This window comes from Podarcis gaigeae (genome assembly GCF_964106915.1).
Source record: "Podarcis gaigeae genome assembly, chromosome: 2".
Lineage (NCBI taxonomy): Eukaryota > Metazoa > Chordata > Lepidosauria > Squamata > Lacertidae > Podarcis > Podarcis gaigeae.
The window spans coordinates 67,313,578-67,339,027 of record NC_139679.1 but is presented as its reverse complement, the minus strand read 5'-3'; the positions used below and the strand labels follow the sequence as shown (position 1 = coordinate 67,339,027).

General features: G+C 41.7%; 2 protein-coding genes across 3 annotated transcripts; both read left to right on the top strand.

The window, feature by feature from the left end:
- The first annotated feature begins 2,946 nt into the window (after window positions 1-2,946).
- On the top strand, window positions 2,947-5,890 carry MED7 (mediator complex subunit 7). Of its 2 annotated transcripts, none has more exons than XM_083726235.1 (2): window positions 2,947-3,078; window positions 4,999-5,890. In XM_083726235.1, exon 2 carries the CDS (start codon window positions 5,016-5,018, stop codon window positions 5,706-5,708), a length of 693 nt encoding a protein of 230 aa, XP_083582361.1. In that variant the 5' UTR covers window positions 2,947-3,078; window positions 4,999-5,015; the 3' UTR covers window positions 5,709-5,890. The 2 variants fall into 2 exon arrangements, with proteins under 2 accessions (XP_083582361.1, XP_083582362.1); XM_083726236.1 differs by having other exon boundaries at window positions 3,000-3,111.
- A 5,342-nt stretch (window positions 5,891-11,232) lies between these two features.
- Window positions 11,233-23,457, top strand: HAVCR2 (hepatitis A virus cellular receptor 2). The gene is made up of 7 exons (XM_083728762.1): window positions 11,233-11,526; window positions 14,825-15,178; window positions 16,665-16,697; window positions 17,373-17,446; window positions 18,489-18,618; window positions 20,457-20,496; window positions 22,123-23,457. Exons 1-7 carry the CDS (start codon window positions 11,487-11,489, stop codon window positions 22,214-22,216), a joined length of 765 nt encoding a protein of 254 aa, XP_083584888.1. The 5' UTR covers window positions 11,233-11,486; the 3' UTR covers window positions 22,217-23,457.
- Window positions 23,458-25,450: the final 1,993 nt, after the last annotated feature.

The following is a 25,450-nucleotide window of genomic DNA, read 5'->3' as shown; positions in this document are numbered from 1 at the left end:
AGTGCACACTATATTATTTTATACGCTCATAGAAAGGGAGGTGAAAATGAATAAGAAAAAGAAAATGGAAAGGTAAATCAGGAACCGAATTAAAAAAAAAAGCCAAGAGAAAGTCACTTACAATTTACCTAATAAACACAATAATAATAAAGGAATGAATGCGTAAAGCACAAACATTAGGTCTGATGAAGTCCACACCTGCTATTTAAGTAACTGATAGGTCTGATGTTTCCATAGACAGCCCTTTAAACTTGCATGTCTTGCTGTCATCTGAGATTTATTAATTTATTGTATCAGGTATGGCCTAACTTCTCAATATCTCACCAAATAAGATTGTTTAGAAAACCAGAGATATATAGCCAGTTCTATAGCATTATCTTAAAAAGTAGAGACATCACCTTGCCAACAAAGGTCCATATAGTAAAAGCTATGGTTTTCCCAGTAGTGATGTATGGAAGTGAGAGCTGGACCATAAAGAAGGCTGATCGCCGAAGAATTGATGCTTTTGAATTATGGTGCTGGAAGAGACTCTTGAGGGTCCCATGGACTGCAAGAAGATCAAACCTATCCATTCTTAAGGAAATCAGCCCTGAGTGCTCACTGGAAGGACAGATCCTGAAGCTGAGGCTCCAATACTTTGGCCACCTCATGAGAAGAGAAGACTCCCTGGAAAAGATCCTGATGTTGGGAAAGATGGAGGGCACAAGGAGAAGGGGATGACAGAGGACGAGATGCTTGGATAGTGTCTTCGAAGCTACAAACAAACTGCAGGAGGCAGTGGAAGACAGAAGTGCCTGGCGTGCTCTGGTCCATGGGGTCACGAAGAGTCGGACACAACTAAACGACAAAACAACAACATAGCATTATTGCTAATTGTCCTATGTTTATGTGTTTTTTTATTTGAAATACATTTTTTAAATGTTTGATGGAATTGTTTTCATGTGTATCGTTATTACGTATGGATTTTTGCTTGTAAACCCCTTAGAAGCCATTATGGCTGTATATAAATCATCATCATCTCTAATTGCTGATTGTGTTTGATATATAGGGACCCTTATTGCATATTGTATTTTATCACTGGATTATGGCACTGACCCATGACAGGGCCTTCTTGGAAGTGGTTCCCCATTCATAGGATGCCTGCCCTGGTGATGAGCATCTCTCTCCCTCATTATTAACTTCAGGAGGAATTTAAAAATATTTCTGTTCATCAGACATTTGATAACTGAAAGATACTGTTCCTGGCAACTGTGAAATCACCTGCGAGAATATGTGTCTGTTTTTAGATGTTATATATATATATATATATATATATATATATATATAATATATATATATATATGCACTGCAATGAATAAACAATTAAATTTAAAAATTACATGACATGGGAGATTTGTAATTAGGGCTATAATACTATACAAAATTTCCTAGGAATAACTTCAATTGAATTCAATGCTCTTTACTTCTGAGCTCTTTACTTCAGGATAAGAATAGAAATCGTGCTCCAGCAGCGCAGCAGCAGCAGGCCCCATTAGCTAAAGTGGTGCTTCAGGTTAAGAACAGTTTCAGGTTAAGTATGGACCTCCGGAACGAATTAAGTACTTAACCTTAAGTACCACTGTAATAAACTAAAATAATAAAGACAGTGTTTGTATTCCTTTCAGGACAGTATCATTGCTGCTCCCTACTGCCTAAGAGAGGCATAACACAAATACAAATGTAATTTAAGTGCTGTATCTTATATTAACATAAGACGATATCACCTACCAGAATTAATTCTTCACTTGTAAACATTTGGCTGCAGATATTCTCCTGGTGCTGTACATCCTGAGACATGACTCTGCTTTTATTACACTGTTGATTTATACATGATGTATGCAAATTCCAAGCTCCTTTGCATTGTGTTAGAAAGAGAATATTCCAGACCATGGGCCCCGATGTGGCCCTATGGAGCCTGTCCACCTGGCCCCTGGGACGTATTTGGCTCTGCCCTTGGGCTGCTTGAGCTTCTTATTAGGCTGGAGACGTTTCCCTTTCCCTACTCCTGTTCTGTTTTGTTCCAAGGACTACAGTATTATGCAAAACCAGTGTGGTCCAGTGGAAACCCGATAGCGCATAGGCCCCAGATATGTGAAAGCCCACAGACCCACTCTGGTCTTATGATCAGCAGAGGGAGCCCTTTTGGTGGGCATGGCAGAGAGCATTCTCTGCGGCAGTTTCTAAATTGTGGAATTCCCTCCCAACACATTTCTGTAGCTTGTGTTGAAGACACGCCCTGAGCTTTGACAATTGCCAGGGTATTTTTGTGTAAGTGCTCACAAATACTCTGTACTGTATTGCCTTTTCCCCTCCTTTTGCCAAAGGCAGCCATTTTGTGCTGGCACGCACACAGAGCACTTATATTTCAGGACCACCTTTATTTTTTTACCCCCAAAAGCATATATTAGAAGGCATTCTATTCATGAGATCGTAATTTGTTTTTAATTGTTTTAATATAGTATTTTAAATTGATGTAGCCCGCACTGGGATCTTACAGTGACGGGAAAGTAAGAAATTGCAGAAGCAGCAGCATCAGCAATGTAAGAAGTTTCCTACAGAAGACGAATGCTGCCTTTGGTTTTTGTGCTGCAGGGAAAAACGCGCAGCGCCATCTAATCTCAGCTGTGGGACAAATGCTGGTGAATCACATTTTTTGCATGGTCTCCTCTGAGCTCCTATTGCGATCTCGCCCCTTCAATGATGAGACCAGAATCACAAAGTAAGTGAGTGGAAGAATGGCCAGTCTAGGAGGCTCCACGTTCTAATATCTATGGCAAAGAGGATGACGAAACCTCGTTGGATATCAAGAGCTGCCAATCAGAAAGCAACTCTTTCACTCCGCCCGCGGTTAAGTCTATGGCTGTTGCTCCCGCCCTCCGTCCCCCCCACCCACTGCCTTTTCCCCTGCCTGTCGTCCCGACGCGTAAGCCAATAGGGAGGCAGGATGCCGGAAGTGGCTCTGTGCCGGTAGTTGCGGGGAGGGAAGGAGCGGAGAGAAGCGAAGCAGGAACGGAGGCGGCAGCTGCGAAGGCAGACCAGGTGAGTTTTGCCGATTTGTGCCTGAAGAACCAGGTAGGGCTAGGGCTCCTAAAGTGGGGGGGGGTGTTGCGGGGGGGAGGGGTTCATTTTGATTTTGAACCGCCATTTGCCCTCCGTTTCAAAAGCTCTTGTCTGCCCCTCCCTCTAAAAATGTTCGCCCACCTGGTTCGCTTCGCCACAGGGTGAGAATCTAAACTGCTACTTGAGCTGGAAGGGATCTTCAGAAGAGACTTTTTTTTCCCTTTCACGACACTGAAAACGCACTAAGGTCAACTCAGCCGCCCATATTACATTAAAAAAAATACATTATATTAAAAATACATTAAATCCTTACAGTCCACAGAAGTCGAGTCGAGTTATCTTTAGGCGCCAGGCGAAAACATTCCTCTCCTTCCAGGCCTTTGGCTAATTAAACAATCTATGGGCGTTCAAATTTTTTTTGTGTGTGATTCTGATGATTGTTACGATGTTACATATTTTTGTCATTTTATTTGTATGCTGCCTTTCCATGGTTAAACCATGCTCAAGGCGGCTTACAGCGGGGAAAGGTGTACATCAGGCATCCCCAAACTCAGTCCTGTTCTGGGTCTACAATTTCCATCATCCCTGACCACTGGCCCTGTTAGCTAGGGATGATGGGAGTTGTAGTCCCAAAACAGCTGGTGGGCCGCGTTTGGGGATGCCTGGTGTACATAATTGCAAATGTAGCGGAAGTAGCTGTAAATAAATTAAAACATATCAAAAAGACTACAACCAAAGTGAACAATTTCTGCATTAACTCATGAAAGATTTAAATGTGCAAAAAAATTATATTGACCAAAGCCCATAAAAATTAGCCCAACACAATGGTCTGTTCAGAAACCTTAGCTTTTGTAGGTGCAGTCAGACCAGGCTCTACCCTCTCAGGCCAGGAAGGAAGGGAACAGCTCTTCCAGAACTCACAGCCAAGATTTGTTTTTATACCGTAAACTGCTTTTTATTACTTGGATGAAGGGCAGTATAGTAGCGTTTGTTACTGGGAGGAATTGTTTTGGATCAGGAAAAGTAAGCAAGGTGACCATGTGTTGCTCCATGATCCGTGAATTGGAAACCATGCTATTTAAACATTTACTTTGGGAGTAAATCCCATTAAGTCCCATATATCTTTAGGCACCAAGCAAAAACTTTCCTCTTTAAAGAAGCCTTTGGCTTCTGTCTGTGGCCTCTTAGCATGGGCTGCAGCTATAATGTATTTTTAATGTAATATTTTAATGTATTTTTGTGTTGTTTTAATGTAGCTATGTGGGCTTTTGTTTTGAGTTGTCTTTGGCAAGAAAAAGTGACTAATAAATTTACTAAATAAATAATAATAATACTTCTGAGTAAGTATGTATATAAGATTGCACTCTAAATTCACAACACAGTTGCAAAATACATGGATTTATGTAATGCAAGCTGTGGTGTCCATGTAATTTAAGGTGCTTTCTGAAAGAAGTTCTGTTTCTGAAATATTGTTGAATAGTTGCTGCCTCTGCCTTGTTAAATGTAGTACAAATTACCATTTCTGTCAATATTTCATTTTATTTTAAATTCTCAGTAATGTTTGTTGTGAAACATTCAAAGGAGCCCAACTAAGTAGCTCAGGCTTCCTCAACCTCGGCCCTCCAGATGTTTTTGGCCTACAACTCCCATGATCCCTAGCTAGCAGAACCAGTGGCCATGGATGATGGGAATTGTAGTCTCAAAACATCTGGAGGGCCGAGGTTGAGGAAGCCTGAAGTAGCTAGTAAATATTTTTCTTAGTAATTTTTCTCCCACAACAGGCCTAAAAGGTAAAATTACACAAACCATTCTCTCTAGTTACTGGTATTAAAATATGGTAGTTTTTTGTGTGTTTTTTGCTCTAAAACTAACATTCTAAATAATTGTTTATTATTTTAGTGATTTGATCTTCCACAATGGGTGAACCTCAGCAAGTGAGTGCCCTCCCTGCACCTCCAATGCAATATATTAAAGAATATACAGATGAAAATATCCGTAAAGGTATCACCCCGAAGCCACCACCACCAATTAAAGATAGCTACATGATGTTTGGAAACCAGTTTCAGTGTGATGAACTAATTATTCGACCATTGGAAAGCCAAGGCATTGAGCGATTACATCCCATGCAGTTTGACCATAAGAAAGAACTGAGGAAACTCAACATGTCTATCCTGATCAACTTCTTGGACCTTTTGGATATATTGATAAGGAGTCCAGGCAGCATAAAACGAGAGGAGAAACTGGAAGACTTAAAACTGCTTTTTGTTCATGTGCATCATCTTATAAATGAATATCGACCCCACCAAGCCAGAGAGACATTGAGAGTCATGATGGAAGTTCAGAAACGTCAACGTTTGGAAACTGCAGAGAGGTTCCAGAAGCATTTAGAACGAGTTGTTGAAATGATCCAGAACTGCTTGGCCTCTCTGCCAGATGACTTGCCTCACTCAGATGGAGGGATGAGGATAAAAACTGAACCTTTGGACCATGAAGACAGTCTCAGTTGCATTGGACAGAATGACCAGCAGAGAGCAAGCTCTAACCTCAAGAAGGATCAGGTTTTGGATAAAGATGCAAACATGTGTAGCATTATTGATGAAATGACATAAAGACTCTTTGGAGACTTATTTTCAGTTAATGAAAGTTATTGGGAGTGAAAATGAAACTGATGCTGAAGAGTTCAGTAGAGTTTGAGATTTTCTTCTATGCTGCCTTTTGATAGTGATACTTAATGAGGAATCATGGAACATGGTCTGTAAGAGACAATAAACTCTGATTTATTTTTATAGTATTTCAGTGTGCACTATGTTTTTGTCTACTTGGCTTTAAATAAAAGTAAAACCGATAGATGGCTTTATTCTGGAAAGCATCACTTTTGTCATTTGTTACTGCCCAGATTCTGCTGATAACTCATTTCCTGATTGTGTGTGGGAAGTTCTGTACCCTGGTGGTTCTTTGTTTCAGTCGGAGCAAAAGACATATTCTACAATATTGCTAGACTGTTGCAAACAATGTTATGCTAAATATAAGCAAAAAAAATCCAAGAATTTCCTTTCTGAATTTTAGTTCATGAATTGAAGTAACTGATTTTGGTTTAACACAACCTTTTTTAAAAAAACAACACACAAATAAATACCTAAATGTTTCCTGTCTGTTGAGATGAATGTACTTCTAAAAATACATCTGTTTGTCACTAAATGTTGCATGATGGGCCCTACGATCATGACACAAGATTCCATTATAGTGTGAAGCAAGTGCCTCACAGCTTGCTCAGGGACCAGTGAGGTTAATTACAGTTGTTAATCACAGTGGTTTTTATCCATTGATGGTTCCAGTAGCAGAAAGCACTTAAATTTGTATCTCCCAGACCCCCACCAATTCTGCCCTTGCACCCGCTGCAGCCCTTTGCACAATATCCTGTGCTGTTCCAGAGGGTCCCCCAATATATTGGAGCATGAGTGCTGATAAAAGCAGCAGTGGGTCAAGAGGTTTTTTGCTTTTAGAATATTGGATAGTTCAATGCTGCCATGGATATAATTCAGAAAAGATAAGAGTGGAGGTGGAAACTTAGAAGTAGAACGACCAGCCCAAAATGGATAGCAACCCAATGTTGGTACTGCGGGGAGGGGGGTTCTGCATGAAAATCAGCTGAGTCCCACTTCCACACAATGGCTACTGGCTCTCCTGCCAATGGACTTCTTATGTATTTCCCCCTCTTTAAATTAGATTATTTGGATCAGTGTGTTTTACTTTGAACCCTCGTGATTTTATGAAACATTGTTTCTTTGCCTCAGGAATGAAACAGGAGTGTGCATATATTAAACATTTCTACTAACTTCACTGCGTATGGCAGGGTTTTTTTAGTTGTCATTCTTGTGACATTAAGGGTTCAGTCATACTTACAGTGTTTTTCCTATGAGTTGGCAAAAGAGGGCAGCACCTAACTTGCAAATTATGATTATTTTCCTCATAAGTACAATATTATTCTACCCACATTTATTTTAAAAAAATGAAGAAATATCTTAGTTGTGGTTTTGCCATGACATGCTATGTTGCTGCCTTCATAAAGAATGTATTTAGTCATATCATGCATTAGGGACATGAGTAAACTAGTTTCGTACACCAAGTAGAAGGAGAACCATGTACACCACCTTTAGATCCTTGGAAGATAAAGGTGGTATATAAATGTAAAAAAAGAAATATGTTTCTCTGCTTTGGAGTAATAGTACAGTGACACTTAAAAGCAGGGTGAAAACTACAGCCTTAGATGCAAACACTTTAAATCAGCTGTAGGATGAAGTAGTTCTCTTTTCTTCAGGAAACAGCTGAAAAGCATGGTCATTCTTTTACAGTGTCTTTTACAGTGGTACCTTGGGTTAAGTACTTAATTCGCTCTGGAGGTCCGTACTTAACCTGAAACTGTTCTTAACCTGAAGCACCACTTTAGCTAATGGGGCCTCCTCCTGCTGCCGTGCCGCCAGAGCACAATTTCTGTTTTCATCCTGAAGCAAAGTTCTTAACCTGAGGTACTGTTTCTGGGTTAGCGGAGTCTGTAACCTGAAGCATATGTAACCTGAGGTACCACTTTATATCTGTTGAATGTAATGATTCTTCCTTCCTAGATGGTCCCTGGTGTTCAGAGTTGTGTGCTTGATGCTAATATTGCAGTGCACTTAGCGATGCCCAGCCATAGCAAATGAGATGAAATAATTTAAGTAGATCTAGATTTATTTGTAGAGATAATTCTCTACAAATTTCTGTTCTTATCCTGAAAGAAAGTTCTTAACCCGAGGTACTATTTCTGTAACCTGAAGTGACTGTAACCCGAGGTACCACAGTGTTAAGTGTCTCCCGGAGATAGTTTCTTGGCCAACAATTGCTTTTGCCACTGGGTAGAGGGCCTGGAGGGAGGCAGGTGGCGCTGTGGGTAAAACCTCAGTGCCTAGGACTTGCCGATCGTATGGTCGGTGGTTCGAATCCCCGCGGCGGGGTGAGCTCCCGTCTTTCGGTCCCAGCTCCTGCCCACCTAGCAGTTCGAAAGCACCCCTAAGTGCAAGTAGATAAATAGGTACCGCTTTATAGCGGGAAGGTAAACGGCATTTCCGTGTGCTTCACTGGTGCTGGCTTGCCAGAGCAGCTTCGTCACGCTGGCCACGTGACCCGGAAGTGTCTGCGGACAGCGCTGGCTCCCAGCCTCTTAAGTGAGATGAGCGCACAACCCTAGAGTCGGACACGACTGGCCCGTACGGGCAGGGGTACCTTTAGAGGGCCTGGTGACAAATTCTGTGCTTCTTCACACTTGTCCTGACACAGTTGCTTCCCACTCACTGCATTCTGGGATCGAAAACCATGACTATGACTGTAGGAAATTAAAGAAAACCCCTTCCATGTGATTAGGAGATGACGATTTTGAAAACTAACTAAATAAAACAAATTGACTTGTGCATAATTTGCATGTCTCCCCTCAAGGCAGGGGAGGCCAGTTAGCTTGGGGGGGACTGCATCCCCAGTCAACTTCCTGCATACCTGCTGATAAACAGGCTCTTCATAAGCTGAGAAAGTGGGAACATTTAAAAGGACTCCTTTTTTATATATAAAAAAGAACAAAATAAAGTGATGATGGAGCATTAGCTTCAAAGGCACTGGTCTGGACCACAGTTAGCTGGACTGCCATGCCTCCTTTGTCCACCATCTCTGGGTGTTATTGTTTTGTATTTAATTCCCACACACCCATGTGGCCTTAGGACAGGTATTAACCAAATTAAGAGCAAAAGTATAGAAGGAAGAGCTATGAATCTTGGCTAAGGGTGAGGTAAGTTGGAATCCCAAAACACTGAGAGGGCCATGGGTTCCTCAACCCAGTGCCCTATGTTATATATTTGCACTTTGGAATGAAGGGCAAAATACAAATTTAAAACAAACAAAATGTATTTAATCAGTAAATAAAGAATAATTATGTATGTCTTGGCTAGGAAAAATGTCAAGGGTTGAATCAGCAAGAATATAAACACCAGTCTATTCTTGAAATCAGCAATGGACAGGTTCCTTTTTTCTGTTTCATACAGGATGTGGTTTCAGCAGGCTCAAAAAGCTAGACTGAAACAGACAGCAATGGTACAGGGCTGTTTTGTGAGGACTGGCTTGTGACTGTCCACACTAGGTTTGTGCACTGGGTATGGGTTAAACTTTTTATTGGGTTGAAGGAGTAATGAGATGAATTGCTATTTTCTTCTCTTACAAAGTAAGATAGGGACACGGGTGGCGCTGTGGGTTAAACCACAGAGCCTAGGACTTGCTGATCAGAAGGTCAGCAGTTCGAATCCCCGCGACGGGGTGAGCTCCCATTGCTCGGTCCCTGCTCCTGCCAACCTAGCAGTTTGAAAGCACGTCAAAGTGCAAGTAGATAAATAGGTGCCACTCTGGCGGGAAGGTAAACAGCGTTTCCGTGCACTGGTGGTTCGGAAGCTGTACGCCGGCTCCCTCGGCCAATAAAGAAAGATGAGCGCCGCAACCCCAGAGTTGGCCACGACTGGACCTAATGGTCATGGGTCCCTTTACCTTTACAAAGTAAGATGCTACTTTTTCGTTTCTCCTTGGTTAAGAAAAGCAATTATTATGCTGAAATTACCAATATATTATTCAGTACATTGCATTCATTATTTATTGAACTTACGGATTTTAACAGGGGCTGTCTCCTGGGGGTTGGGGAGGGATCTACTGCTGGTGGCATTGCTATAAACAATTTATGTTCATCTGAAACTAAATCATTAGTGCATTGTTGTGCACTAACTAATAAAAATTGGTGGTGCTGTTTAGCTGAGAAAGCATATCTTCATTAGCTATCCTCTCAATATTGTCTGAATTGAGTGCAATATTTATTTATGGTTGCTCATGCAAACCCCAGTAGTCAGTCAAAATAAGGCTTGGGAGTTCTTTAAGGCATTCGCCATATTCAGAAATCAACATTTATTGTGCATTGGATTTTATTGTACACATGCAATAAAGTGCCACGACTTTGGTTGCTAGTAGTGACCAAAATTAAATCCCATTGATTTCAATGGGACTTATATTAAAATAATGACTAACTTGCCTCATTTAAGTGATTGGAACTTAAGCTCAATTAACTTAGCCTGGAGCCAACTCCATGGGTGGTGTTCAACTTTTACTTAGAGGAGACCTGTTGAAATTAATCAACACGACTAAGTTAGTTCCATTCATTTAAATGGCTCCACTCTGAATAAAATTTAGATGAATACCACCTAGTGGGTGTCATGAAATCCACAAATAATACCCTCTGGGGGTGCAGTTTTTCTGAATTTTATCATTTGAAGTTGATGCAGCTGCATGTATTATAAAACTCAAGATGTTGGCAAGATTAAGGCACAAAATAGGCAACAGCAGACAGCTGCTCACAGTGGTGCTTACCTGACCTTCAAACAGTAGTGTCACTGATGCTTAACACAAGGAGGTTAGTGCAATGCAAACACACCGGCAGACCCAAACTGGTGCTTCTGCTGGAGCATTTGAACTGCACTGACCTCACCCACTCTTTCCCAGTAATCAGTGATTCAGCTCTCCAGATAAGTACTGCCACACCACCATGTCCTCCACCCCTGGAAATGGGGAGGGAGGCTTGGTTGCTTCTTTTTCTCTTTAAAGACATGGTGAATGTGCATGCGCTAAAGGTAAAGGTACCCCTGCCCGTACGGGCCAGTCTTGACAGACTCTGGGGTTGTGCGCCCATCTCACTCAAGAGGCCAGGGGCCAGTGCTGTCCGAAGACACTTCCAGGTCACGTGGCCAGCGTGACATCGCTTCTCTGGCAAGCCAGAGCTGCACACGGAAACGCCGTTTACCTTCCTGCTAGAAGCGGTCCCTATTCATCTACTTGTACCCCAGGGGTGCTTTCGAACTGCTAGTTGAATCCTAGCCTGAATGCTAATTCCCTGTCTACACATAACTTTCCAGCCACACTTTGCAATAAAAAAAGATGGTGTACAACAGTATAATGAGAAAGCCTTTATCTTCACATTTAAATCTTATGGGCAATTTCTGAAGATTATGGGAGTACTGGACAGAACAAATCCCATCCTCTGATGTCCCGAGCAAAGCATTTTGTCATTGCTGTGGAAGTTTGTTGCCTTTTAACCAAGATGTCCACAGTATTTACCAAACACCAGCATTGGGTGGCCCAGTGAGATGTGAACTAACCACAGGGCGGGGAAAAGAAAGAAAGAAAGCCTGCTGCTGAGTGCTGTGACTTAGGTCACACATGATGTAGATCGGAAATTAGAGAAGTCAGAAGCTTGGTTGTGAAATGAGCATTCTGTTAAATCTCCGCTTGCAGTAGGAACAAAGCCACCCTCTGCTGCCATCTAAGCCTATACCATGTTTCCCCTGGAACGAATTCTTCTGGTGGTCTTTACAGGTAATCAAACATTAACAAAATTATAAATTATGGAGTTGCACTTCTGGGAAATCATTGTTTTAGACTTGTACAGTGTAATTGTTCAGTATGTAAATATTTAATTCTCTTTAATTCAAGACTAGACATCTGGCAAATGATTGTGATTTCTAACATACTCCTTTTAAGGCTGTAATACCAGATATATACCTAAATTGACTTGCCTCTGAGTAAACGTGCTTAGGGATGAAGATGCAGGAATGAGAGAAAGTTAACATTCTGCTGTTATTTGCATATGGTATATGATTTCAAGAGCTTAGGCACTAATACTACATTCATTTTCTAACAGTCAGCATCAACCATGTGACATATTAAGATGTTATTGAGGCTGACTGCATGTAATGCATGTTCACCTAACTGGAACAGATCCTTGTGATAACCATGTGAAAACTATAAACCTCACCTGCACCCTAGGTTTCCAGAATACCTGGTTCTGTGCTACAATATGCTATGATATCCCTGCACAGTATCAATTCGTATGATTTGAAACATGGGGCTCAACAGCGTCAGCAAGAGTTGTGAGGATATGAGTCACATGCTATCAGCATACAGACTTCAGCATTTGAAAGAAAATGATATTCTGTTCCTGCGAAATCTGACCACAGTCCTTAATCGCCAAGGGGCTTCCCACCAGTGCAAATGCTCTTTTTCTGGTAGAGAACATATTTTTCTTTTCTTTTTCTCACACTAAAGCTAAATGTGATGGGAGAAATCATGCCTCATTTAGTCCCAAACAATCCTTTCCACATCTGGTTCAATATTTCTTACTTTTATCCTCCAGTCTGGTTCAGCAGCAAGTTGATTTCTATGCTTGTTCTTCATATAACAAAATGTTGAAAATGTTTGTTCACAATGATACGTGGAACAAAAGGGAACTAGATGTCTCAAAGCTTTTTCACCTAACGTCTTATAATCAGCAAAAACCTTCACCCAGAATTGGTCCAGTCTACATTATTTTCAAAATGATTTCAATGAACCATCACAAGTCACATCAACAGGTACATCTTGCTCTTCTGCAGATAGTTGTACATCACCACATTCAAAAGGATTCCTTACACATGAGTGCTCAAGATTTTGTGCAGGGAAGTAATCTCTGATGCTGGTCGCTAAATCACGCAGGTGCTCAGTGATGTAATGTTTTACTTATGGCATCAATTCTATGTCATTGGCTCCCAGAAATGTCTCAAGTGTTGGGATATTAGTGAGGCTACCACCTCAGCTTGCCCATAATCATAATTTTTACATCACTACCGCAGTCTTATCTTCAACATAAAAAATATTCACATCACTACCTTGAAGGCTTGTGTTGAGAGTGCTCAAGTATGTGAAAATGTCTGCTAAGTGGGCTACCATACACAGCCACAGAAAGTTGTTCAACTGATCACATGAAATTTTGAATCTGTCAGAAAAACTATTGAGTCAGACCACTGATCCATTTGGCTCAGTATTGTCTCTACAGTTAATGGCAGTAGTTCTCTAGGATTTCAGATAAGGATCTCTGCCGGTCCTACCCAGAGGTGCCAGGGCATGCGCAAAGCAGATGCTCTACCCTGAGCTATTGCCTATCCCTAGACAGTAGGAAAAGTTCTCCATTTCTACACTGCAACTGAATTTAAAAAAAGGAACTGTGTATAGAACTTGCAAGTGCTCTATATGCAGAAGGCTTTTTATATGTTATTCCTTACTTGTAATCTGAGATGGTGCATTTTAGCAAAACTTTGTAGCATAAGGTTCTGCAATCTGAGGGATCTTGCATCTTCAACACATAGGTGAAGGCTTGGTCAGGGCTTGATAAAGTATTGGTGAAGACTGAGTAGAAAACAGATGGAATTTTGTAATTTTGGTGGTGGTAGTAGTAATACCAGCAGTAGTAGTAATTTATAATACAGTCCTTCTGTGCCCATTTCATCTCTGGCTTAAATGGATTAATTAGTTAAATACAGTACTTATTTGGAGTGAGGTTTTTATTCTTGCTGATTACCCAATAGAAACAACCAACTTTTTAATTTATTTGGTTTCTGCCCTACACCTGTTTCCTCCCACCCACAAATGTAGCCACATAGCTTGACTCAGAAAACAAGAAAACAAAATGCTATGCTAATCATAGTGATAATTTGCTTAGCTATTTTCCCTGTTGGACTTCCAAGCTGGGACCTGGATCCCAAACTCATAAGGCAAAATTCACTGAAAACCCTACCCACAAGCAGTGGGAGAGTCCTCTAAACCTGATAGTCCTTGGAAGCAATTAGAATTTATTTTTAGTTAAAAAGTAGAGAGCAAGGGGAAGGGGGAAGGGAACCCTTACCTTTTAAAAAATGATAGGCATGTGAATCCGCCCCATGGAGCGAACCATTTGCTCTCCTCTCCCCTGCCCCCTCCAATCGCAAAAGCCCTAAGAAACTGTGTCAGAGGTTTTTGCTCAATCCCAGCTCACTTGCCACCCAGCAACTCTTTCACAAGGTTTTCCCTGGCCAGCAAGCAGGCGCTGGTCATGAGCAGAGGCTGGATGATCCGTGGAAGGCTTTTACTGTGCAAATAACAAGATAAGCAAGTCCCCTGGGTGTGTTCCACGGACCCCCATTGGGGAACCACTGCTCTAAACTGATTTGTTTAATAAGAATATCTATCAGTTATTTTTTGTTGCTTGCTAAAGAATTTACCAAACATTTCAGAAACTTCCACTGAAGTGCATAAGTGATGACTGCTATTGAAAAGTTAGTATTTACAAGTTGCATCCAATGGTGTTCCTCTGCTGATGGAAAGCTCTTTGATCCAGCAAAGGGTTTCTCAGCAGAACAGGGAGCCTATAACTCACCCTCTTCCCTGCAACCCTACTACCTTCCCCATTGTTCCAAAGGTCTCCCATTCAAAAATCAGATTCCTTCTCCATTCCTCTATGGTTCTATAAGCTCAAAGAGCTTTCTGATATTGAATGGACGCCACTGGATACAGCCCTATGAATCCGCCCCCCATAAATGACTACACATTTTGTTATGGAGAAACATACTTCCTGTTTGAGCACCCACATTATTGTTCAGCATAGTTTGGGTGTGTTTTCTCTTTATTTTCTTGGCTTCAACTCAAGAGACTGAGCCGAGGTGTTGGAATATGTGCCTGGGAAGAATATTTTCAAATTACAAAGTCAGCATAATATTAGGCTTTAGGAAAGTTGCTGAGATGGAAATCTTTTTACAGATACATTGTTGTTCCCACAGTTTGTCATAATTCCATTCTTTTTTTCTTTCCTTTTTTGTAACTGTAGTGTCTTCCCCTACATGCTTGTTGACATCAGTTTCTGGGACTACAATACAGGGAAAAGTGGGCCAGAACATCACATTACCCTGTCATTATTCTACTGTGGAAAATGGGATCAGAACCATATGCTGGGGGCGAGGAAGTTGCCCTCTATCTTGGTGTTCCAGTCAAATTTTCCAGACCAACAAACAGCAATCGAAGGATAGCAAGTATTATCTACTGGGAGATGTTCATCAAGGAGATGTGTCTCTGACAATTGTGAACGGAACAGAAGAAGATTCGGGAACATACTGTTGTCGTGTGGACATAAGTGGCTTGTTCAACGATCTGAAACATAACATTGAAGTTGTGATTGAGAAAGGTGAGCAGAATGCTTCCACCAGGCATATGCCAGTTTGTCACTACCTAAGACAATATTTGCAGCATATTTTTAAGTTTGGCAAAATGTTAAAGGGTCTTGATAAAACTTTTTACAAAAAATGTAGAGCTTCTGCTATGAAGGCTAGCAATCCCAATAAATCATATGTCTATTTCCTCCCACCAAACATGGGTAGCATCAAAAAATGATTATGCATATTTGCAGAGGATGGGTAAAAGGTAAAGGTAAAGGTACCCCTGCCCGTACGGGCCAGTCTTGACAGACTCTGGGGTTGTGCGCCCATCTTACTCAAGAGGCCAGGGGCCAGCGCTGTCCGGAGACACTTCCGGGTCACGTGGCCAGCGTGACATCGCTGCTCTGGCGAGCCAGAGCCGCACACGGAAACGCCGTTTACCTTCCTGCTGGTAAGCGGTCCCTATTTATCTACTTGCACCCGGGGGTGCTTTCGAACTGCTAGGTTGGCAGGCGCTGTGACCTAGCAGCGGGAGCGCACCCCGCCGCAGGGATTCGAACCGCCGACCTTTCGATCGGCAAGTCCTAGGCGCTGAGGCTTTAACCCACAGCGCTACCTGCGTCCCGCAGAGGATGGGTATCAATAGCTAAATGGAAATTATTTAGGATGGGTATCAATAGCTAAATGGAAATTATTTCTTGACTCGATGGGCTTTTGGTTTACTGCAGCAAAGCAGTTCTTTTGTCATTATGCCCTTAAATCCTTCATTAATACCCAATAATCACATTTCCTTCACACACAAATATACATCTGTATTTACACTCACAACTAAAGGTGGGGAGGAAGAGAGGGTTTCTGCTGTTACATTCTCATATTCTTAGAATTAGTCCTGTGCCAAGCAAGACTTCAATCCAGCAAGTTGGTGGCTCAGATTTTCAGGCCATATGACATCCTGAAATATAAAAGTTGCAGCAGGAATTTGGTTCATGATCAGAGGGCTTGGTCATAGCTGATCTCTGCTGGGATGAAAGGTAAACCTAAAAATGAGACAGCAGTTGATATCATGCTAAAAGGAAGAGACCACTGGGCAAGTCCAAAGTATATGTGTGAATGCAACTTCTGCACAGCCATCCATAGTTTGGTAAACCTCAATGACCAGTAGATGTTCACATGATTCTTTACTATATTAGCTTCAGGCACAAGTCCAAAAAGTGCTAAATATATTCTATTGTATCTAATGCTTTTGGGACTTGTACCCAAAGCTAACATAGCAGTAGTGTGGAACCTTAAGCCTGCAAACTAAATAGACCTGCCAGGTCCTGTCAAATGGTCTGTGAGACAATTTCTTCCAAACAGGACATACCTGTAAGAACTATGGCCCTTGGAAGGTTGGACAGGTACAAATCAGGTAGTTGGGCGCAAAGAGGTTCACCACCCCTGTAATACAACAAAGACTTACATTTTTGCTAAATATGGTATGGTGCAACTGACTTGTCTGTTCTTTTTCTTAATCAGGGAACTGGAGTCCAACTTCAGCTAGAGTACCAGGTATGTGTATATAGATGGATTGTGAATTTGTTAGTCTCCATTGGTTAGTCTCAAGTCTAGTGAAGCATGCAGTGAAATGAAATGAAGTGTTGACTGTAACTCTCAAAGAAAAGAAGAAAGAATAAATTAAAAGAAATAGTGAGTGTGCTTAACTCCCATTTTAAACTGACAACACTAGATTTTCTTATCCATGCATATAACATGGGACTCATCATCCAGGAGCATCCATTTATGTATTCAAGGACAAAGACAGCTATAATTATAATTATAATTATTTATTTGTACCCCACCCATCTGGTGGCTCCCAATAGAATATTAAAAATACAATACAACATCAAACATGAAAAACTTCCCTAAACAGGGCTGCCTTCAGATGTCTTCTAAAAGTCAGATAGTTGTTTATTTCCTTGACATTTGATGGGAGGGCGTTCCCCAGGGCGGGCACCACTACCGAGAAGGCCCCCTGCCTGGTTCCCTGTAGCTTTGCTTCTCGCAATGACGGAACCACCAGAAGGTCCTTGGCGCTGGACCTCAGTGCCCGAGCTGAACAATGGGGGTGGAGACGCTCCTTCAGGTATACTGGGCTGAGGCCATTTAGGGCTTTAAAGGTCAGCACCAGCACTGTGAATCCAGGTTGTATGAATGAGTATGCTGCTTTATCTTTGCTTTGTCTAGCTACTATACACTTCACTGAAACTTACTTTGCTTTGGAACCAAGATGGATGTCCAGAACACAATCCCCACAGGATGTAAGTATCTGCATGGCCTCTTTGCAGATTGATGGTAATGTTACATAACTTTTAGGTACAAAATGTCCTTCCAAAACTTATCTGTGTTAAATATTGTTCTTTCTTGTTATTGCTATCCATCATTTTTGGTTAGTAAACCATAAATAAATGACTTCTTCTTTTCTTCTTACATGAAGCCTTTGGCAGACTCTCTTATCCCCCCCCCCCCATATTCTACTCTATTAAGCTTAAGTATAACTAAATTAATATTCCTTCTTGTTTTATCTTGCCTCCATCCTCCACCTACTGTCTTTCCCTGTGTTTGTTCTCAGATTGAAAGTGTCCTTTTCTGCTTTGTAAAGTACTGTGCACATAGATGGATATATAAAACAGACATTTTTACCATTATGATAATAATTTACTGTATTTTTCTGTGTCTAAAACACCCCCATGTATAAGATGCCCCCTATTTATGGGGACTCAAATTTAAGAAAATGGGGGGATATTACCCAGAGTTGTTGAGCTTTTCTGGGGTGATTGCAAAAAAACCCCCAAACACTCACCCACCATAATGAGCAGCACAACTCGAAAAACCCACCAATCATTAGCCAGCGCGACAACAGATGAGGCAAATCACCCCCCCCCCATTGCCACCACCACAGCAAATTGAAAGCAGTACTTGCCGCAGCCACCAATCACCCACCCAAACGCAACTGACAATCTCCTGCTCCCGAAAACAACCAATCCTCCGTGCCAATTCTGCACTAACCGTGTATAAGACGACCCCCCCCCCCCCCCCCAGTTTGGAGATCATTTGAAAGAGAAAAAACCACTTGTCTTATACACAGAAAAGTACGGTATCTCATCAGATTTCATGAGTACAAGCATAATTTTCAGTACTATAACACTCCTAGCAGATTAGCTCACCTCATCTAAATTGCCCTATTAATTCCATTTCTGTATAAGTAACCTGTTTGAAAGGTAATCTGTTATATCTGGACATAAGTGTTTGTATTGCACTTTTCTACTCAGCGAGGTCATTTCTGTATTATTATTTTTGCAGAATATTTCTTTACATTTTACCACACTAAGAGAAAAAAGAAAAGAAGAACCTTCAAGGACAGCCCTATATGCTGGCATTGGAACATGTGCAGTAGTATTATTGCTCATTGTGGCAATGCTGGCACTTAAGTGTAAGTATTCCTGTAGTTTTGCAGAATTACGCTGTATATTTTTGAACATTGGCAAATGAGGGAGGGAAGACAGAATTTCTCAGGGCTAGTGCTGGAAGAGATGCAGTATCATTATTAGTCAATATTTGTGGGACTAAAGGATTGTATTCAATGCAGCGCTATGTCAAGGTCCCAATAGTGTAAGGATCACCACGAGCACAATGGGTCTTTTTGCCTCTCCTCCTCTCGTGCAGTGGCATAGCATGGGTTTGCCAGCTCCTGGGATGGGGCAAGTATTGCACCTCCTGGTAGACTGGGTAGCTGGGGTGGGGACACGCGCCAGGGGGGTGCGTGTGGAGGATGAACAGAGCCCGCCGTCAAACAGGCTACTTGCCCGTTGCCCACTAGTCAAACTCACCTGCCAGCAGGACTCTGTTGTGGGAGAACAGTCAGGTGTGTGCCCAGGGCAATGGCCTCCCTGGCCCATCACACCACGCCTCTGCCCTCATGTGCCCTCTAAATCTGTTCTGGAGTATCCTACATCCCTCCGTTGGTTCGCACCAGCACAAGTACACACATAGAGAGTAGTTCTCATGGACGTATTTCAGAAATATTTGGACTGTTTGGCTTTGAGATATTGAGTTGTGCATGTGGTTATTAGTTTGGCATTGTATATATTAGTTAAGGTTTCATGTACAGTGGTACCTCGGTTTACGAATAGCCCTGTTTACGAACTATTCGGTATAAGAACTTGACAAAACCAAAAGTAGTGTTCCTGTTAGTGAACTTTACCTCGGTCTACGAACGGAAGCCAAATGGTGGAAGGGCACCGGTGGTGGAAGGCCTCATTAGGGAAAGCACATCTCAGTTTAAGAACAGCTTTGGTTTAAGAACAGACTTCCAGAATGGATTATATTTGCAAACCGAGGTACCACTGTATTATAAATTGTTAAAATGTCATACATTATTGTTAATGAATTTTTGTAAACTATACACAGAGTTGCTAAATTTGTGGATTACAGCTCTCATCATCCCTGACTATTGGTCATGCTGACTGGGGCTCATGGGAGCTGAATTCCAGCAACATGTGGAAGACCACAAGTTCTCCATCCCTGTCCCAATATAAAAACAAAGCTTTTCATGCCAACACTGCATGCAACGCTTGTCAATTTACAACTTTTCTATGCCTCTAGCAGAGGAGCCAAATCCTAGGGGCAGAGGAGTCTTTGGCAACCCAGTAAAATATTTGGGGGGTGGGGGGCAAAGTTGATGGGCATTGCTATTCAAATGGTATGTGTGTGCCACATCATGAGAGCAGTTATGTAGCGTGGGGCTTACTGGCCCCCGCAATATTTTATTCAAGTTGGCACCTCTGCTTTTAATAAGTCCAGTCCACAGATGTTATAGCAGCCACCAATCCTTGTTTTTGTTGTTGTTATTCACTAAAAGCATAGCATCTTTTACAAACAACCATATATAGTTAATAATTAACATTTTTTAATACCAATAAACACAAACGGTATTCATTGCCAATTACTGTAATTCATTATTCTAATACTGCGGAGTAGAGAAGAGAGACAATATGTCACCTTGCCATAGTAACCAGGTTGTCTATTGCCCTATTTTCATCAAAATGGATTTTGGAACAATGAGAGTGCAAACATATTACAGGTAATGCCTTACTAGCAAAATCAGGGTGATTTACTTGCTGCATACAAATATGGAAATAGGACAGAATTTCTGGAGGGCAGTAATATCAGGAAGTACTGTTTGGTAGTTCCTCTATAATAATCTCACTCTTAATCTAATGAAAGCAACTGCCTTTTATATTATTTATGCTTTTTAAAAACATCCCACAGGGTATTTACACATGAAGCAGAAGATGAGTAATTCTATAAGGTAATTACTATTCAAGTCTGTTTCTAGTTTAATGCTAAGAAGAGTAGATGCTATAGTAATTCTACAACTTGCAATTGTTCTGGTACAAAGTGAAGTAATATTACAGTTGGAGAGTTCAGCACGAGTGCTACATATTCACATTCATTGGAAATATATAGGTAACATCATGGGTTACATTAGGATGTTTATAGGCCTGGATTTAAAGCATGCAAATACTTCCATGTGTGTCACATGGGGATAGTTATGAGAAGCAGACAGAAGGGTAGGCCTGAATACCAATTTTCAAAATGAGGGGAATTTCAAAAGCAGATTGTGAAATGAAGTAATGGTCTGCTGCTTAAAGAAAAGGTAAAAAAAGAAAACCCCAAACACCCCACTGGGTATATTGAGTTATTTCTGGTGACCATTTCTATCTCTCAGTACATCCTTGAGAACAATGCTATGGCATTTGCAGAGTAATTATTTTAGGGAGAGGGAGAATGTTGTTGCCACAAAACTGGTGGTGGCTGCAGCAAAACACAAAGCTGTGGATATGTTTTGTCCCCCAGATTTTAAAATTCAAGCCACGAATTCTCACTTGGTAACTTTCAATTCAGTACTAGAAAACATATGACCATTATTTGTCCATTTTGTTTGGTCCTGAGTTATTTCTAGGGATGTTGATAAGGTACAATTTTGATGGTTTCAGAAAACAAGTTTTCCTCAGGTTATCCTTAATTGGGCCCAGATTGTTTCAGTTTGTGTATGATTTGTAATGGGATTGTTACATCTGCCCTCTCCGACACTTCTTCTGAATTTTTTAAAAAGTAAGGAGCTGGCAGGGAGGTGACATAGACCTCAGGTGTATGGCCTGGATGCTGCAGCACATGTTCATAGCAGCATCAAGATGCCTCACAGCAAACCCAAGGCAGCCAAAGCCATTCTGAGTATAGGTCCCCTAGCTTGGAGAAGAATCAGGAAGAAACTAAAGCCTGAAAGGAAGTGATCTACTTTACCAACAAATAGTTACTAAAAAAGAAGGAATCAGTGAGGAAGAACTGGCTGTCTTTCTTTCTATCACAGTCCCCCCCTCACGGAGTCAGGTAGCTTATTGCAAGTGTTGTTGCTTTACTCGCAGAAATAAAAACTTTAAAATCAATGAAAGCAGTACAAACAACAACAAAAATATTTAAAAGGCCAAATTAAAAAGAGGTGTCTTGATACCTTTTCTAAAAACAAGGAAAATCGTAACTCTGAGGGGAGCACGTTCTAGAATATGATAGCGATAAGGAGAAAGAGCTCTTGGGCATGACTATCAAGCGGGCCTCTGCAGATGGCAGTATCCTCAAAAGGGCCCATCCTGCAAGAACTAAATAGCTGAACAGCTTCATAACAATACAGGGTGTTCTTTAGGGAGCCAGGTCCTAGGTCAGAATAGCTAAACACACCTGTGTGTCTTAAAATCCTGCCTCGAGAAAACTGAAGGGAATTGGTGCATAGACTAACCTAGAGGGTAGACTCCAAAAATTGGGGAATACTAAAATTTGTTGAATGATCAAACTTGTTACTTTAATGATAGTGTAATTGCTATGGCTTCACATATTTCATTTAGCCCAAATGTGATTTATATTTGCTTTCTCTTTCCAGTCAGGTGGCAATCTCAAGCTCGGCCACTGGAGGAATTCAACATGTTATGGAGACTGGTGTCCGTGCACCGGAAAATATTTATGAGATGGATTAGAATAAGAATAATATGCACAGTTTAGATTGTGTTGACAACTACACCAAGAGGTGTTACTTGGAGCAGACTGGCTATCAAAAAGATATCAGTAAAACAACGAGTATGTCCGGATTCACTGGTGGCCAGACTTTTTGGGGAGAACTTCACATGTTTTTCTACAGCGTGAGACACTGCAACTTTATTACAGTACATATGCATACCGTTGTGCTTTGATATGTGTTTCCCTCTAGTATGTTGTGTAAGAGAAACAGACCAGAGCTGGAAGCCTGACTCTATGCCATAACCCAACCTTTCCCACCCTGGTGTCCCCTAGATGGGTTGACCTACAACTCCCATCAGCCCAGACAGCATGGCCAGTGGTTAGGGATGATGAAATTTGCCATGCAAAATATTTGGAGGGCATCAAATTGGAAAAGGATGCCATAACCAGTTTCTCCTTCTGAAGAACCACGCCACAATCGCCTACTGTCTGTTTAATTGGCCATCCATCACCTAAAGGCACAGATACAACTTCTTAGGTCTTTTATGTATATCATGCAAGTGAGGGTCTCTCAATTAAAAGAAGGACAACAAATAGCCATGTGACTGCTGCTGAAAACTTTACTACATGGAATCTTTCCCCACATGATGGACCAGTTTTCCAGTCCTTGGGGTCAAGTACTGGGATAACATATTTCATTGGGTATTCTGATTGAAATCAGAGGGTTGGCAATGCAATTCACATGGTCATAGTCTTGGCTGACATCCCTGAGTACAATCACAGTCTCCATAAGATTGATATAATCTGTTGTATTGTACCACCACGAGCTGTAATTAGTAAGTTTCCTTTCCCCCTTAATTATCGATCTGCTTACATCGTTTTGTGTGCTCCTTTTTGTTGCCCATAATTTTTAAACTTTCTTGCAAAATAAAACTTTAGCTTTTTTATAAAAAAAAAGAGGGGGGAGGAAACAAGAGGGACAACTCAGATATACAACTTAATACAGATTTGTCATTTATAGTTATCTGCAGATCAGAGGGAAAACTATGTTCTAATTTTTCCAGTGGCTCACTAGAGGGCACTCAAAGTACTACTTTGATATATCAGTTTGAGTTTTATATTCCACACGGGCTTTCCATTTCCTGGAGACCAGGAGTTTCAAGATTTTACTATTATGTGTCCTTTACTATGTGTGTCCTTCTAAATCACACACACACAAACATGGCAAAACCCTGAAAATAAATAAAGATTATTTCCTGTATTATGTTGATTAGCAGTTTTATTTGGGAATTCCCAATTTGTGAATTGACTCTCTTCAACCATGTTGTTGTTGTTGTTGTTGTTTAGTCGTTTAGTCGTGTCTGACTCTTCGTGACCCCATGGACCAGAGCATGCCAGGCACTTCTGTCTTCCACTGCCTCCCGCAGTTTAGTCAAACTCATGCTGGTAGCTTCGAAGACACTATCCAACCATCTCATCCTCTGTCGTCCCCGTCTCTTTGTGCCCTCCATCTTTCCCAAAATCAGGGTCTTTTCCAGGGAGTCTTTTCTTCTCATGAGGTGGCCAAAGTATTGGAGCCTCAGCTTCAGTGAACACTCCTTCCAGTGAACAGTCCTTCCAGTGAACACTCAGGGCTGATTTCCTTAAGAATGGATAGGTTTGATCCTCTTGCAGTCCATGGGACTCTCAAGAGTCTCCTCCAGCACCATAATTCAAAAGCATCAATTATTCGGCGATCAGCCTTCTTTATGGTCTCTTCAACCATAGGTGGTATCATGTAAGACACTGGCCAACACTGCATTGCCCACATGGTATCTGGACTATTATGCTGATGGAAGAAATAACTTGGTACCACAGATTTATTAATGAAAAAGCAAAGACAGATAAAATCCAATGCATAGAGTGGTACCTTATTTCTTATATTAACACCCATTGTTTACATCAGGAACCTTCATCAGCCACCCCAGAAATTTGGAAATTATAATAACATATTTTTACAACACAGTCAGGATCATTGTTTAATGTTAATGACTGTATATGTAATAACAATAATTTATTACTTATACCCCGCCCATCTGGCCGGGCCTCCCCAGCCACTGTGGGCGGCTCCCAACAGAACATTAAAAGAACAATAAAACATCAAACATAAAAAACTTCCCTGAACAGGGCTGCCTTCAGATGTCTTCTAAAAGCCAGATACTGTAGTTGTTTATTTCCTTAACATCTGATAGAAGGGTGTTCCACAGGGTGGGCATCACTACTGAGAAGGCCTTCTGCCTGATTCCGTGTAACCTCACATCTTGCAGTGAGGGAATCGCCAGAAGAACCTCAGAGCTGGACCTCAGTGTCCAGGCAGAACAATGAGGGTGGAGACGCTCCTTCAGGTATACTGGGCTGAGGCTGTTTAGAGCTTAAAAGGTCAGCACCAACACTTTGAATTGTACTCGGAAACGTACTGGGAGCCAATTTAGGTCTTTCAGAACTGGTGTTATATGGTCTTGGCGGAAACTCCCAGTCACCAGTCTAGCTGCCACATTCTGGATTAATTGTAGTTTCTGGGGCACCTTCAAAGGTAGCCCCACGTAGAGCACATTGCAGTAGTCCAAGTGGGAGATAACTAGAGCATGTACTACCCTGATGAGACAGTCTGCGGGCAGGCAGGGTCTCAGCCTGCATATCAGATGGAGCTGGTAGACAGCTGCCCGGGACATGGAATTGACCTGCGCCTCCATGGACAGCTGTGAGTCCAAAATGACTTCCAGGCTGCACACCTGATCTGTCAGGGGCAAAGTTACCCCATTCAGGACCAGGTTGTCCTCCAAACCTGCCTGCCCCCTGTCCCCCCAAAACAGTACTTCTGTCTTGTCAGGATTCAACCTCAATCTGTTAGCCGCCATCCATCCTCCATCAATCTCCAGACACTCACACAGGACCTTCACCGCCTTCACTGTTTCTGATTTAAAGGAGAGGTAGAGCTGGGTATCATCCGCATACTGATGAACACTCTGCCCAAACCCCATGATGATTTCTCCCAGAGGCTTCATATAGATGTTAAAAAGCATGGGGGAGAGGGTGGAACCCTGAGGCACCCCACAGGTGAGAGCTCAGGGATCTGAACACTCATCCCCCAACACCACTTTCTGGACATGGCCCAGGAGGAAGGAACGGAACCACTGTATAACAGCGCCTCCAGTTTCCAGTTCCTCTAGATGGTCCAGAAGGATGTCATGGTCCATCGACCAAAGGCTGCTGAG

What these genes read in the sequence shown, in the direction of transcription:
- MED7 (XM_083726235.1), top strand. Translation starts at nt 5,016, where the DNA reads ATGGGTGAACCTCAGCAAGTGAGTGCCCTCCCTGCACCTCCAATGCAA.
- HAVCR2 (XM_083728762.1), top strand. Translation starts at nt 11,487, where the DNA reads ATGTTTCCCCTGGAACGAATTCTTCTGGTGGTCTTTACAG. An exon ending in TCTTCTGGTGGTCTTTACAG is followed by an intron (nt 11,527 to 14,824) that starts GTAATCAAACAT and finishes TTGTAACTGTAG; the next exon opens with TGTCTTCCCCTACATGCTTG. An exon ending in TGAAGTTGTGATTGAGAAAG is followed by an intron (nt 15,179 to 16,664) that starts GTGAGCAGAATG and finishes TTTCTTAATCAG; the next exon opens with GGAACTGGAGTCCAACTTCA.